The following is a 16,174-nucleotide window of genomic DNA, read 5'->3' as shown; positions in this document are numbered from 1 at the left end:
AGGTATATCTGTATAAAGGAATTTAAAATGGTTTTCATTTGTTACATCTGTGTATTTTCAGTTTATGCCATATTGTTTAGCAGAAAGATCAAGTAACTACTAATGACTAATCTAGATAGCCTATCTGTTCCATACATTACATGTTTGCTATAATGCTTTTCACTACAATATAAAATACACTAGAAAAACTGAAATTATTACCAGGGAATATTACATACAGTTATCAGTATTGACAATGATTCCCTGACTAAAAAATATAAAATCTTTAATTGAATTTCTTATACATACTCTACTTTGCAATAAGAATATGATTTAAACTGAAAATTCTTATCATGTTGTCCAAACAACTTTTCTTAATAAACATTGAATGTATGTGCACAATTGCAATGCATTCAAAATAGTGAACTGCTGCCAGATAAGCTGGTCAGTGACTTAAAACAGGAATGGGTGCCTGACAAAAGAACGGGCCAGCCTTCCAGAACAAAATAGATGGTGTTCTTTCTCTTGAGGTGTCACTAATGTAAATCACTTCGCCTTTTAAGTTGGCACATATCACAAGAACTCTTCAAACAATCCCTGTGAATGAACATGAAGACAAATCACAATAGAAATGATGCAAAGCCATTCTTCAGAAATTCAGAAGAGTCCAAAAATATTTTTACTCTTATCTTTCAGCATTAAAATGGCAAAATTCAGTGGATTGGGTTTTCTATTTTTAACAGACAAACTATTCAAATTATCTCATGCTGGTAGCAGCTGGGCTTGCTGTTTTCTTTCCTTTTACGTTTTTTTTAAGACCATTGGCAGGAACAATCTGTAGGCTCTTGGATTGAATAGCTGACCCAGGTTGAATTACTGGTGCAATACAAGTGCACAGTTCGTCTGTGCAGTCCGAGCTCCCTGCAGCATTTGCAGAATCTTGCATACGTGTTGATGTTGTAGTTGTAAATGCTTGCAGATGGGCATTTTCCATCACACGAAACAATGTTCACCTGGTAACAAACACGAAGAATAATCAGCAAATTGAAGCAGCTAGGAAATAAAGGTAGGAGTCTCAATAAAGTCCAAAGGCATTAGGCACTCAAGTCCAATGGCAAACCAATGAAAAGTTTGGAAGTATTTCCTCTAGCCCATTATGAAATCCCACTATGTCCGAGTAATAAACTCAAAGTAGGTTGCCCAGCTAGGTATCAATTTTCATCTTACTGAGATTAATGATGACTTCCCTGTCAATTTCAGTAACAGCAGATTTTGGATATTAACACACACAAAGAAACAATTTGAGTTTTGAATTTTAAAGTATTCATAACAGCCTTGGCTTGAACATAGCACCAAATATTCTGTCCACAACGCCCTACAGTATTAATTTCAGTGATACACTGATGTAGCATTGCTATACTGGTATCAGTAAGGAGGAGTATAAAGAATCAATCCTTTGGAAAGCCAAGGGGAATTACTACTAATGATACCAAAACTGTAATACAGACTGTAACAGAAACAGATAATTTTTTCAAGTTTAATAGTCAGGATTTGCGTTTCTGTTCAGTGAGACACTGAGACTAAATTTCCTGGCTGCTCAACATTTTACTCTACAAAACGGGCTCTGAGAGTCATTTTAGAGGTTACAGCTGTTTCCCTATACTCTGTTATTATAGCTTTTACAGGCGCTTTTATACATCTCGCACGAGACGTCTGTCTGCACCGTTGCTGCTGCTGCTCACATTGCCTTACTGCCCAGCAGGACATTGTTGGTGTCCTCCTACAGTAAATCCTTCGGTAGACACATAGATAGTGCCTCATTCTTCCTACACATTTCACAGTATGCTCATGCTGCTGTCTAAAAAAAACACCCTCAGGACCCAAGATTCCTTTCTTCATGAAGTTGGCATTTAAATACTTACCCTAGACAGATGGAAAATGAAACACATCTGCAGCCGTTTTAACTGTAATATATCACTGGCAAGATTCAGTTATATCAAAGTTAATTTGCATATAATAATTGCATTATAGGGTGAACTGAGACCTCGGATTTGCACTAATTCAACATGCACCTAAATGCATACAAAAGCAAAAGACACATCCCTCTTTTTCTTCTTATTTGAGAAGATGATCGCTTTTTGTAGGGAAACATTAAAACAGTTCCGTGAAACACAGAAACCTCTGTCTCTGTGAGAGAGAGATGCAGACAATAGCCTTGTGGAATTTGTGTTCCCTTTCTTACTTCTCTTCATTTCTTGTATTTTTCCTTTCTATTAAAAAAAATTGTGATAGTTATTTACTTACTGGTGTGTTACTCCTGCAGTCATTCTTGCGGATAGTCATCCTAACAGTCACCTTTTTACAGAATTTTCCATCTTCCTTACCTGCAAAATGGGCATTGATTGAAAAACATCAGCTTAAAATTCTAAACTTTTCAGAGACAAGAACATTCCTGAACATTTTATGGGGTCAAGAGACACGAAGAAGAAAATACCCAATACATCACTGCACATACAAAACTTTGGCAAAGTGACATTAGCTATACGTTGTATTGCTTTTAAAACTATTCTATTTCATGCATTAAAGTATCTGTCTCCTTATATCTTCAATAACAATTATAATAAAAGGTTCATTGTTCACTCAGAAGCCTTTTAAGAGTAAGTCCACTCTCTTTTAAAAAATTTTGTTAAATTGATCAACCACTCCTGTGAGAAGGCTTGTTAATAATGCATAAAATGCATTTTCTATGAAATAACTGTAACAAACTTTAATAGCAGTGATTGCATTCCAGTGGTATAAACAAAGTTTAAATGAACATTTAACAGCAGAATCTGATGAAGAATAGGGCTTGTGGGGGGCTTGACATTTCTGCATGTTTTTAATAAATAAGAAAAAGAACACCAGTAAACAAATTAAAATTTTTATTTACATTTTCATTAGCATTATTTCCACAATTTTCCTCACAGAAGTACGTACAAAGTATATGGATGAAATAAAAAGGATAAAAAGAAATCATGAAATGAAATGAAGAGTGAAACTTAATTTAAGAAGGGAATACTGAACATTTGAAGAAAAGCAAAGAAGTTCAGTATAAAGTTCAGTTGTTAGAGATCAGAAAGCACCGTATCTTCTTAAGATGATCCTCTCTATGCTGAAGAAACCACATCACATTACAGATCTGTAAGACAAACGAACAGACTAGTCCATTATAAGAGCTTCCACATTTTCCCAGCAGATTTTACACACCACAATGCAGTCCCACATGACTCCCCACTTAGAGACTTGCATTTTGTTTCAGCCAAGAAATCCAAAGACGTTGACAAAAGGTGAATACTGTTAGCTCCAGAAAAGTAAGGGCAATGAAAGACTCGCTGGTTTGACCAATACCCAGTACTGAACTGTGACAGAGGTTTATTACATCTTGATGTGCAATGTCCAGTTCCCTGCTGTGATCACTGTCAAATCAGGTAACACTGCTTCCCAAAAAGAAATATTTTGTGTTTGGTGCTTTTTTGTTTGTTTTTTGTTTAAATATATAAGCCTGCTACTGTTTCTAGACATAGCAAATGTTTCTAGAACATGAAAGAAAGGACAGCAATGAATCTTCTCGGAAGCAAATGAAAATCTACAATCAGAAATGGCTGGCTACTGCTCAACTATCATTGAATTATATTTGCTTAGGGAACAATTAGAGAAATGAAGGAAAAAATATTGGGTTTGAAAATAAAAACAACTCACCATTATTTCATGTTTCTCATAGTCCTATTCATGTCCTTTCTTCTTTTACATTACATATGGTGTGTAGGATAGAAAATTCAGTGAAGCTGTGGCTATGACTTCATCCAGGCTACAGTGAAAGTACATCATATCTCATAAAGAAATAAATATAGAATGTATTTCCATGCATGTACTTTAATGTCCAGTGGCTTTTAATGAGCTCCACAACATAATAGACTTTTCCATGAACAACCTTACAAAAAATGTGAGCATCTTATATGTGTCAAATTATAATGAAATTCTTTTTCACAGTCTGTATGGTCAAAAATCCTTGCTTAGCTTTTGCGTTGGCTCGTAACACTGTTGTCATTTAAAGTGATCTCAATATGAAAGAGTAATACCGATTTCAGTGTAGTACTCCTAGAGTGATGAGTGTAATTTAATGAAGGATGTATCACTCAGTGATGTACAAAATTACAGTCAACATTATTTCTCTTACAGAAATAGAGATGCTTTCACAAAATGCCAAAACAATTGCATTCATACCATGCTACAATTAAAAAAATTAACATGCTCTATTAAAAAGAACAAAGAAAATCTCCAATTTTAATTGAGTAAACACAGGCTTGCTATTTTCAGTATAGTGTCCTAACTATGGATGGTAAAGAAATGACCTGCTTCTAGCGTGTATGCCACTACAAGCAAAACCATACGATACATCATCCACAAAAATGTTGCTTACATAATAAGCTTTAACAAGCAAAGCCATTAGTCTCTATGTTCTACAGGACTGTAAACATAATGGAATTAGCTTACATTTTTAAACCCAGCAATTTCACACATGCAGCAAGCTAAAGACTATGCAAGTGCTTACTACCAACAGTACATTGTTGGCTAACAACAATGCACTGCCCACACAGTGCAAAATGAAAACCAAAACAAAACCAAAATGTGAGCCACTGTGAACCATGAGCAGTTATACTACACTGCAGCTTTTGGCATAATTGGGTAATGTGAGGCCTGATGCTCCTATCAGGGAGTACATTGTTGGAAATCAACAATGATGCTGTTTGGGTTGGTCCTACTTATTTCCAGGAAAATGTACCTGTGTTACAGCTAGCATAGGCTGTAGGAGCGACTGGGCTAACAGGGAATGGGAAGAGCATTGACACTGAAGAACCTGGTAAGAATATTACATATTGAACAAAGTACATGTTAGAGGGTTCCCTGTCAGTATGAAACGTTTTTGAGTTACTAGATTTCAGCATATTTGAGAAAAGAATTCAACCTTAAAATGTCTGTAAATTACAGGATCACAGAATGGCTGAGTTTGGAAGGGAGCTCTGGAGGTTACTTAGTCCCACATCCCTGCTCGAGCAGGGATCACTGTGCCAGCAGCTCAGGACCATGTCCAGGTATTACTTGCATTGCTAAACCTAACGGCAAAACCAGGAAGAATCTGATCTACATTGGTATAACTAAGACAATCTGGTACCCTAAATTTAAGTTGTCCTTTGGGGCTACAAGAAAGAAATAGTATAATTTCCTCTGAGCAGTGTTTGTAAAAACTCTCTAGGTTTTGATGGAACTCCTGGGACTTAATTTTCAAATACCACCTAAAGCTGAAAGCAAAAATTACAATGGTTTCTAACGGTAAAAGAAAAGAAGAAAACAAAAACCTGATAACTCTTCTCATAAAATGTAATTGTAATTATTGTAATTACACAATTACAATTGACCAAGAGCTCTCACGCCAGATTTGTTCAGAGTCAGAACGAAATACATGATTCATAGAGGTACTATGCCGTCTATAAACCAGTGTGCAATTAAAACTGTATGAATCTACTTGTAAATGCATCTCAGAAGTCACTGGATTTTTCAAGGGTTTAATTTTACTTCGTGTTGCATGCCCCAGATTAATAACTAAGAGTGTGGTTATGATCTTTCTGTTATAGCAGCAAGATCTTCTGCCTTGTTGAAGAGTAGCTTAATGGACTTTTAATGGTCTTAATAAATTGTTTGTTCAGAAGCTGGCTTATATGGCTGCTAAGGCATTGAAGGGTAATGTCAGACAATCAAAAACTAATTTCAAAGAGCCTATGGAGAACCAGCTACAGAACTAAAACAAGTGCTTGAAACACAGGTCCATCAGTGAAAAAAACATGAAGAGATATTACCATTCCCTTACAGTGGTCAGGAGCACAAAAACATGCAGGTAAATCTTTCACAGTTTCAATAAACTTTGTACTACAAAATGTAATATATAATGAATAACACCAAAAGGTACCTCCCAGTTGCCAACGTATGTCCCACTGCAGTAACTGTGCATGTGCTACCATAGCTGGTAGTCACGATTGTTCAAGTCCCATCCCACCCAGCAGAAAATACCTGCACTCCTCTCCAGTTCTCTCTCACACTTTATCTCCTACTATCTTTAGCTTTTAGGTCACTATTCCAGCCACTTACGCAAATGAAGTGAGATTTTTGTAGCTTTTTAAAGATAATATGATACTGCCTTATATAAAATCTTTTTCAATTGCTTATAATATTGCCAGTTTCAAGTATTTGAGCTTAAATTCTCCAGATTAGGTGTCGGCCTGAGGCTAAGTTCTTCATGAAAACAGCCAAAATGTTTCAGCTATGTATCAGTGTGTTAAGAAAAAAAGTACTTGGCTCTTGTTAAGAATTAGCATGTTCGGAACCTATTCTGTAGAGATTTTTTAATTTTATTTTTTCCAGAGAACTTTCTTAGCTCTCATAGATGTCAAAACATATCTTGGTAATCAAGTAAGGGGGGATTTTTTAAATTGCAAATTCTTTTGAAAGATACTGCCTGAAAGCTTCTGAACTATGTCTATTAATGGAACCTAAGACTATATTACAATCAGTTAATTATTTACAGCATTAACTTACAAACTGCATCGATCAATCTTAATTTTTACCAAATACGAAGATATGAATGTAGATGAAACATGTTTCAAGGTGCCTTCCAAAACACAGTACATTTTATTATATTAAATGCAGTAACTAATATTTTGAGGAGTTTCATAAGGACTACAAAATACTCAAGGTAGCAATTTTAGTGACTTGGCCAACCACAATCACCATCAGTGGAGTAAACCCTTTAATGTTAAACTACTTTCTTCTGATTTAACGCTATTAATTTCACTGGTATTCACATGAATAAAACTGGGAAAAGCACAGCCTTTGAGACCAGTGAATCACCTTTCATGCAGGAAAGAATCAACCTTATTTCTAAGGTAACAACAAATCAGACTTGTGAGGCAGGAAGTGTAATTAATCACTTACATGTTTTGCAGCATCCTTCTAAGAATGGCACAACATAGCCTCCAACCTGACCAAGAGAGAAATAAAGAGGAAAAAATTTGATTTTTTCAAACATTGATTCCCTTATTAGACCTATCTTCCAGCTAAAGCTCTGCGATGTTTTTCAGGCAAATGCAGCACTCTGGTGAATGGATGAGTTTGGCTCTAAATGATCTAACTTGACTGTTTTAGCACAAGTGAGTATTAAGTGGTTGTCCCTGAATGTCACTATACATCACCAGCTATCAAAATGCCACATTTGGAGAGGGAATGACTCCGTTAAGTCCGGTTCCATCATGTGTTACTTAGAGTAAACCCCTGACTTCTTGTAAAGGCCATACTGACAATCACAAAAAACTGATTCTGAATTCAAAGCAGGAAGAAATCTCATCTAAATGAGAAGCCACCCACTCCCCATAGTGGAGACTCATGGCTGTCTTCAGTGCTGCAGCATGAAGCACTCCCAGACTACTGTGGGAAGAATAGCTGCAGCTTTTTAAAAAGCTCTCCCAGGATTACACTGAAGGAGAGTTCAAATTTTGATGTCCACCTCAGTATCTCAAGCCATGATGATCTCTCTCTCTGCCTTAACTTTTTTAGTTTGCCTAGAACAGCAAAAAGCCTTTCACCAGGCTATGCAACTGAGACTCTCTGTGAAGAACCAATCCATTGTTATTTGTGAGGAAGAACTACAGCCACTTAGTTCCTTTAGGACTGTTCCCTGCTTGTGTACCATCATTCATTAACAAAAGTATCCTCCCATCCACATGTAAATGTGGAATTACAGAGAGCAATACGAGATTGCTCCCTGCATACATTTCCTGGCACTTAGTCAAATCTCATTTTACAAACTGGAACACAGCTTTTGCTTCTGCTGCAAAAGTTTGATATTACAAGCCTCTATACAAAAAAAAAAAAATAAAAAAAATTCTGAGAATAAGAAGAGGTGTGTAACTGAGCAGTCTGGTGGCAAATTGTATGTGTATAGTTAGAGATTTTCACCTTCAAATGTCTGGGCAAAAATGCAGATATTGCAAGAATTTATAATTTCTTTCTTCTTGAGGTAAAAACATCTTTTGTCAGTGTTAATCTTTTCATGCAAACACAAATCATAGTTGGAACACAAACAATGTATTGAACACTGACCTTCACACATTCCGTTTCATTAAAGGGTGGGCAGCCAACTGAAGAGGAAACCAGAACTGGTCCCATTGCTGTGTTAGTGCATTCATATCTGATGCAGTTTGAAATCCAAACAGTACCAGGCTGTTAAAAATTGTAACACAGAAACTTTACTCAGCAACTCATCAAAAACAGTATTATGAGTATTTATGATACAATTCCACTCAATGTGATCTTGTCTACATCAAAAGTAATACTTATAGCAAAATATAATTTAGATGCACGTTAAAGTTCTGTTTAAGTATAGAACTTAACAGTCCACTAAATATAAAATGTTAAGCAGGTTCTAAAACAGTCAAGTTGACAATCATTCTCTGAGATATCAAAATCCCTTAATCTTTGTAGACAGCTATATGATTGACTCTCCAAGAAATTAATGTTGTGCACATGCAAAACTATTCCTAGTATTTGGCCAAATAAAGCTCCTCTTTGCACACTTTGTATGGCAATGTGTGTACAGTATCTCATAATTTTTTTGTTTACATCTAAATATTCTGAGGGAATAAGACAGGTGTAAAAAGTTACCTTAAAACTGGAAACTGTGCCATTGCTGAAAGTGTGGAGACAAGACAAGTTCTTACAGCTACCACAGCAAGTTGTTAAATCTTCTGGAGGCTGATAGACTTGGTTCTGCCAAAATCAAATAGATTATCCCTTGTATGAGACTATCCTGCAGTTCAATGTTTTACTACTGTAATGGGCAGATTTTTTCCAGGTATCTGATCTTCGGGACAGTTTTTAAATAACTTTCAAAACCGCATAGCTTGCATTTGTACACACTGTACATTCATGAGGTTTTTATAAAATAGCTTTGATCTTAATTGAAGTAAATGGGGAGAAGTTCCAACTCTGAGAGAATGAACTAATCTTTCTACTCTTTTTAAATTTAAGTCTGACAGCTTACTTCAAGAACGACTGAAATTTTGACTTTTTACACCTTAGACATCAAGCAAGTATACAATTAGAAAAAGTAATCTATAGAATATTCCCATGGAAGGTCGTATACTTTGTAAAAAGACAAGGCATCGTTTGCTTATTTTATAAAGCTGTGTTCAGCACATTTAGAATTCTTCTTCTATTTATAATTATTCTCTTCCCACTTCTTATTGAGCTAATGTCTGCCAAGAATTTGTACCAGTTTGTGCATAACGTAGCTAAAGTTATACAGGGATGCAAGGTGGCATATGCTATATATATTAGTTTGTATAAGATTTACAGAGGGGTCAAAACAGTGAAGGGAGTGAGACTATTATAAACTTTTATCAGAAGTGCGGTAGCACATCATTAGAGGGAGGTCTCATAGTTACTCTCTCCATTTTGTTCCTATGACTGTAATCTACTCAACAAAACCTAACAAAATGCAATTAAGACCACCAGTCACAATAAACATCTCTCAAATTCTGAATTTCTTACAGCTTTGCACTTGACAGCACAGTCTATTGAAGACGTGTTTATTCGGTAGTATTTAGTAGAGGGATCAGTCATATTTGTACAATAGGAAATACGGCAAATGCCATCTACACTGTGTTCCACGATTTTCTGTCCCGGAAGCAGCACACCTCTCTCATTACTCAGGCAAACTTTGTCTCTCACTACAAGAAAACACAAAAATAAACAGCATGCTCAGGACAATCAGCTTGGTATCAAAACTCTGTTAAAAATGTTTCAAACAGTAAAACAGGAATGGAAAAAGCTACTCTACCTCTTTAAGAATTATGGGTCATATTTTCAAATATAAACCGTTAATGCTAGTCTAATGCTTCACTACAATTGCCAAATTATTTCAAATATAACCATGCATAAAATCTAAATATATAATATTCTAATACTTGCACCACCAAAATGATAGGGCAGGCTTCTTTAACTGATTGGCTTTATAAGTCTGCTTCAGGATAAGAAAGGTACCTGAGAACTGCCTATTTCTCCCCACTGATTATTGAGGGCACAGAGGATAATTAGCTCAGAAGCATACATCTTTGTGGTAGAAACCTAGGCAAGGACAATCTCAATGCTACTGGCCAACTGGATGCCCCACAAGAATTATTTTTTCCCTGAGTTTTCCCAGACACTATTGAGCATGCTCTAAGATGAATTCGCATGGTGCTGAATGCTATCCTTCATCTTGTAAAACACATAAGCATATCTACCAGCTCCCGAGTAGTCCCATAACGGGTTAGCGGGACTTTTCTTTATGTGGATATTGAGTGTCTGTTTTAGTTTCTCGCTGGAGTCCTTACTTCAGCTCAGCAAAATTCAGCCTGCTTAGTCACCACCACCCAACTTTCCCCAAACTGTCTGCTATTTCCCTGCACAGACCTCCTGCTGCAGCAACTAACAGAATACAAGGACAGGCCATAATCAACCAAATATTTAGAGAGGGGTCCTATTTTCTTGCCTTTTCTTACACTATTTGTGAATTATGTCAGTCAATTCTTTCCTCCTCAGTACCACGTTCAAAGCAAACATCCAATTTATAATTCCTATTTTACCGTAGCACTTGAAAAGTATTTCTTTGAATTAAATTCTTTTCTGACTTACCACATTTGTACTTAACGCAGTTACAGATATTTTCTGTACTGTTCTGAAACTGTTCATCTATCTGAAGTTTCTGCCCCTAAGTGTATAAAAGTAGAAAAAAGAGAAGTGAAATGACAGTGTTTTCTCATCTGTATATTTTTTCTTTTAAACACTTTTCCTTCAGGATTTGAGTAGCAGTATCTCTTGCCCCTAGAAACCTATTTTGAATCCAATTTCATCACCCACAGGAACATTTAATTTAGTAATGATAACCAAATGGGAATTTTTTTTTACACTTGAAAACCAGGAATGGTTGTTGGTGTCGGTACAGCAGACATTTAGGACAGAAAAGACTAAGGCAGGCCAACATTGAAATGCAATGGCTTGCTTTTGTATAGAAATCTCCACGTAGTGTGAAGTGTATTCTATCATGGAATAACTTAATGGACATAAATAGTATTAGAATAGCACAGATGTACTTTTTAGTTTTGTCTTTTATTGTCCAGATATTTGCATATCAAGATTTTTCTCCCAGTTTTCTGCAAATCCTGATTCATTATGCCCAAGTTTCTTTATCTATAAAATGAAAGTACTAACAACCACGTCAGTTACAAAGCATTTTGAATTTTCTCTATAAAAAATGAGTACTATTTCCAATTCCTTCCTAGGACTTCAAATTACAATTTTTATAAATTATTCCCATGGCAATATTATTTTCTGGATAAAATGATGACAAGCAAAATCAAAGCATACTCAGTACTGACTGAGAACCTAACCTAGCAATGCTAATAAGCATTTTTGTAATGCGTAAGTCACAATGAAATATAGTTTAAAAGTTCTGCTTAGTCAGAGGTCTGAATGTATGATATACGTTAACATACTCACTGTAACAAATAATATTAACAAAACACTGATCCTTTAACGCATTTAGTTCTGACACTTTAAAACTAAAAAAAAAATTTTATCCTTAGGTGCATGAAAGCAGTTCCACTCTACAAATACTTCAAGGCAGGATACGGTCATAAAAACCTCCAGAAATATCAATGCTATACAGCTGTTTCATTCTGCAAAAAATTTAAACTTAACTGGTTTCTTAAAAACGGATTTATCTTCTTGTAAATCAATTTTAAAAAAGAGAATGACATGGCATTTTATATTTCACTGATAAAACTATCAGTGAAATAGATTTATTAAGAAATTAATAAAAGAATACTGACAAAGATGATGAATTTCATACCAGTTTGCACTGAGGTTTGGGGATTGTTTCACATGCACATTCTAGAACAAATACAGTAACAGAAACAATAGTTTAGAAAGTTACATGCCATTTGCTTAAAACAGAGCATCAGAGAGAATAGAAATTCCACATTTACAAGTCATCATGGTTTCTGAAATACACCCATCCAGGGAGTCCAGAACTACGTTTGATATCTATTCCACCCGGAAAACTAATACCAGCTTCTATGACCACCTTCATTTATTACAATAATTTACAGCATTGTATCAAACACAGGCCACCTGAACGCATTAAAAAAAACAGATGAACATTCTAGCCACTAGCCTCCTTGCAGTGATGACAATCATTACAATTAATATAAACCAATGGAGAATTGCATTTAAGGCATCATGAAGAGATGTATGATATACTACTGTCTTTGTAAACTGGTAAATTCCTGACCTGTGAACCTAACCTTTTTTTTTTTAAGCCATAAATAATTTAGTAACTGTGGTAGGTTGACCCTGGCTGGATTCCAGGTGCCCACCAAAGCCACTGTATCACTGCCCTCCTCAGCTGGACAGGGAAGAGAAAATATAACAAAAGGCTTGTGGGTCAAGATAAGGACAGGAAGAGATCACTCAGCAATTACTGTCAGGGGCAAAACAGATTCAACTTGGGGAAATTAGTTTAATTTATTATCAATCAAATCAGAGTAGAATAATAAGAAATAAAACCTAAAATCTTAAAACACCTTCTCCTCACCCTTCCCTTCTTCCTGGGTTCAACTTTACTCCTGATTTTCTATCCCTCCTCCCCTTGAGTGGAGCAGGGAGACGGGGAATAGGAGGTGGGGTCAGTTCATCACCCATTGTCTCTGCCGCTCCTTCCTCCTCAGCGGGAGGACTCCTCACACTCTGCCCCTGCTCCAGCCTGGGGTCCCTCCCACAGGAGACTGCCCTCCACAAACTGCTCCAGCATGGGCCCCTGTCCACAGGGTGCAGCCCTTCAGGCACAGATTGCTCCAGCCTGGCTAGCAGTGGGTCCATCTTGGAGCCGGCTGGCATTGGCTCCATCAGACACAGGGGAAGCTTCCAGCAGCTTCTCACAGAAGCCACCCCTGTAGCCCCCACTCTACCAGAACCTGGCCAGGCAAACCCAATACACTAACTCTTACAAAATTTTCAAGATAAGTCACCCAGTTTGGACAGGCAAATTCTACAGTATGTCATCACCCTTGTGAAGCAAGAAAAAACAAGAGAGGCAGATTAAGAAGTTCTGTACCATGAGATGACTTTTCTGTATCATTTGTTCATGAACAGATCATACTGGTATAGCTGGCTGAAATCAGACTTAAACCCAAGAGGCCAAAGCTCTCATCAGTGTCTTATTGTCTAAGGCAACTAAAACGAAAATCAGTAATTTTACCACATGTCCGAAAGGGGCAGCACTTCTCTGGGCTCCATACCTCCACCAAAGACAGGCCTAGCATACATTTGAATTCAGGACAACGATGAATTTCACAAACTAAAGAAAACAAAGTCCAATAAAGACAAGGTTGTCATATTTTGATGAACAGAAATATTAATCAAGAGATAGTAAATTACTTATTCATAATAAATAAATTTAGAAAACATCTTACTTGAAAAGACTAATAATAGAAATTTAATCATCGGCCATCAGGTAATAGTAGCGTGGAGTACAACTACTCTAGGCAAATATTTAAAACAGTTTCAAATCTCCAGAATTTAGGGCCTGAAATTACTCATTTGTCTCCATGATACAGATATTCAGATAACACTTTAGGTACATGAAGTTTTAAAAGTAAGGATTATTTGTTCAGGACTACAGATGATATCTTCCTTATATGCACAAGTGGAGCTGTATCTCTAGTCCATCATTTTGGCACTGAACATCCACACTACAAAATTTGACATGTTCTCTATTACTTAAAATATCAAAATCAAGTCAAACTTACTACACTGGTATGTAGGGCAACATCTTTCTGTAGTGTTCCCATCCACAGTAAGAACTTCTCCTTCTTGACATTTGGGTATTTGATCAGAGCAAGCCCCGCATGCTAGAGAAAACAATTTTTTAAATCTAAAACATAGGAAGAAAATTTACTACTGCCTAGTAAACATGCCCGTAAGTTTGTCACAGACGCATATGAAAGAACAGAGATACTCTGCATTCATTCCTTATAGTCCCTATACAACAGGCTAATTTTCAGTGCAGCTTGCCTTTTCTTTCTCCCCTGCTATAAAGAACAAACACATTGTGAGTCAGATCACAACAAATAGGATTTTATCTCCCTTTCTATTTTGAAAAATTTTGCTAGATTTTCTCTTCTACCGAGTCACCCTGTTGTTTACAGGAATGCTCCTCTGCCTGAATCATAGGATCTTTGAGCCTCAAGAAAGGGCATCTCCTGTGATCCCAGAGTTATCCTCCACTTGAACACATATGAAAACCACAATAGGTACTTTTTGATATGTAGAGTGCAAAGACACATTATATCAAAAAAGAGACAGAAGGATGCTGTGCAGACAGCGAGAAGAACCAAACACAGCACATTGCTATCATATGATCAAAGTGACCCCCTGTAAATAACAGGTGACCTACTGTAAAATAACAGAAGTGTAATTCAAGTTTTCTATTAACACTCAAATTTTTGCACATAGAAGAGCTAATAAAGATGACTCGGCCTTTGATTCACAGATATCTATGTGCAAAAATGAGGAAATTCAATAGGACCTCATTATCACATTATTATCATACAGAAAACAACCGTATAGTAACATCAGAACTCCTATACTGATGCCAAAGTGCAATATTATTATTGAATTAAGTCATTAAAGGTCAAACCCCAAAAGAATTGAACACCTTTGCATAATATTCTCATATGGGATATTTACCATCAAATAAAATCAGCCAGAGCTGACAGAGCAGGATGTAGGGAACAAGAGCATATATAACTTAATTCTTCTTTCAGGTAAAAGATTCATGCAGCTAGTCCACACACTGTACATGGACGGTCTCTCAAAAGCCCTCAACTTCCTCATCGTGGACTCCACCACCACTCCTCTACATGACCCAAGAATACTACTCAGTTGCACAAAGCTGATTTGTGACTCTTGATGGTTGTTGCCATTTCTCATGTTTTGTAAACTTAATGCCCATTTTTTTAACCACTGTCAAGCCTTACTATGTTGAGAGAGCTACAGGAAGTACAAGGAGCCTTAATTGGCAAGATAATAGTAGACATCATTGCATATGCAAAAATACTTAGTCTCAACCAGCCAGGATACTGTACCACATATATAGGAAATACAGCAGGTACTCTCCACCCGAGCAGCAATTAGCGTTTGATCATCTCGACAGCTTGGCATCTGCTCCACTGGTTCACATTTTGCTGGATCACATTCTAAAAAAAGTACAACAGATGTATTTCTTGATACGAAGTATAGCATTCCTTCTTTGTTATGATATATCCCTAAGAAATGACAGGGCAGAGCAGGGATATACTACAAGATTACTTGAGAGAAATCTTTACCTTATGTCACAAGAGAGCAAAGACACATTCTCACCTGATCCTTAAACACAATACTCATTCATCATTAAATCTGCTCAAACTGAGACACAGACCAACCCTGAGCTTTTAGAAGAAAGAGAATTTTGTAAATGGCCATAGTAACAGTGATGTCTACACTAACTACCTTTTTGCTTCTAAGTTGACCTATTTAGTTTACTGAACGTCTTTTACAGGGTGAACTTTTTTACCTTTTCAAAAGCAACCTACCGCAAATGTAGTGGGGACAACAGGATTCCTCACTGTAGTAAGTGACCAGTTTTTCCAAGCCATTACACTCAGGGATTAGGGATTCACAGAGGCTCTGATTACAAACTGTTACATAAATGGAAAGAAAAAAACCAAAACACCTTCTAAACTATTTTATGCATTTATAAGTTGAGTATAGGAGTGGTAAGGAGTATTTACAGTGTGATACCCCAAATCTCCAAATAACAACATGTATATGAAAACCACAACAAACTAGCAAAAAAACCTGAGGCAATATTCAGAAGTGTCTGGCATTTGCAACACCCTCCATGGAGGCAAAGTTCAACTGGAGCTGAGTCCTTGTGAGAATTTAAAAAAAAAAAAAAAGAAAAGAAAAAAAGAAAAAGAGAGAGAGAGAGAGAATTCCTGTGAAGATCTCTCTGCAACATCACCCC

At 36.5% G+C, this 16,174-nt stretch overlaps 1 protein-coding gene across 1 annotated transcript in view; it reads right to left on the bottom strand.

The window, feature by feature from the left end:
- Positions 1-791: 791 nt before the first annotated feature.
- LOC104163837 (otogelin-like) overlaps positions 792-16,174 on the bottom strand; it is a gene marked incomplete at its 5' end in the record, with an annotated part of 56,279 nt that continues 40,896 nt past the window's right edge. Inside the window, 12 exons of the mRNA XM_009702963.1 lie at positions 792-992; positions 2,284-2,363; positions 7,006-7,051; positions 8,170-8,289; positions 8,731-8,835; positions 9,619-9,797; positions 10,744-10,819; positions 11,960-12,000; positions 13,367-13,465; positions 13,917-14,018; positions 15,255-15,365; positions 15,741-15,845. Of these exons, the coding sequence (XP_009701265.1) occupies positions 792-992; positions 2,284-2,363; positions 7,006-7,051; positions 8,170-8,289; positions 8,731-8,835; positions 9,619-9,797; positions 10,744-10,819; positions 11,960-12,000; positions 13,367-13,465; positions 13,917-14,018; positions 15,255-15,365; positions 15,741-15,845 (1,265 nt within the window). The remainder of the gene's footprint in view (positions 993-2,283; positions 2,364-7,005; positions 7,052-8,169; positions 8,290-8,730; positions 8,836-9,618; positions 9,798-10,743; positions 10,820-11,959; positions 12,001-13,366; positions 13,466-13,916; positions 14,019-15,254; positions 15,366-15,740; positions 15,846-16,174) is intronic.

Source organism: Cariama cristata, unplaced genomic scaffold (assembly GCF_000690535.1).
Source record: "Cariama cristata isolate BGI_N322 unplaced genomic scaffold, ASM69053v1 scaffold12836, whole genome shotgun sequence".
Classification (NCBI taxonomy): Eukaryota; Metazoa; Chordata; class Aves; order Cariamiformes; family Cariamidae; genus Cariama; species Cariama cristata.
Note: the sequence above shows the minus strand (reverse complement) of the source record. Positions and strands in the feature narration are given on the sequence as shown.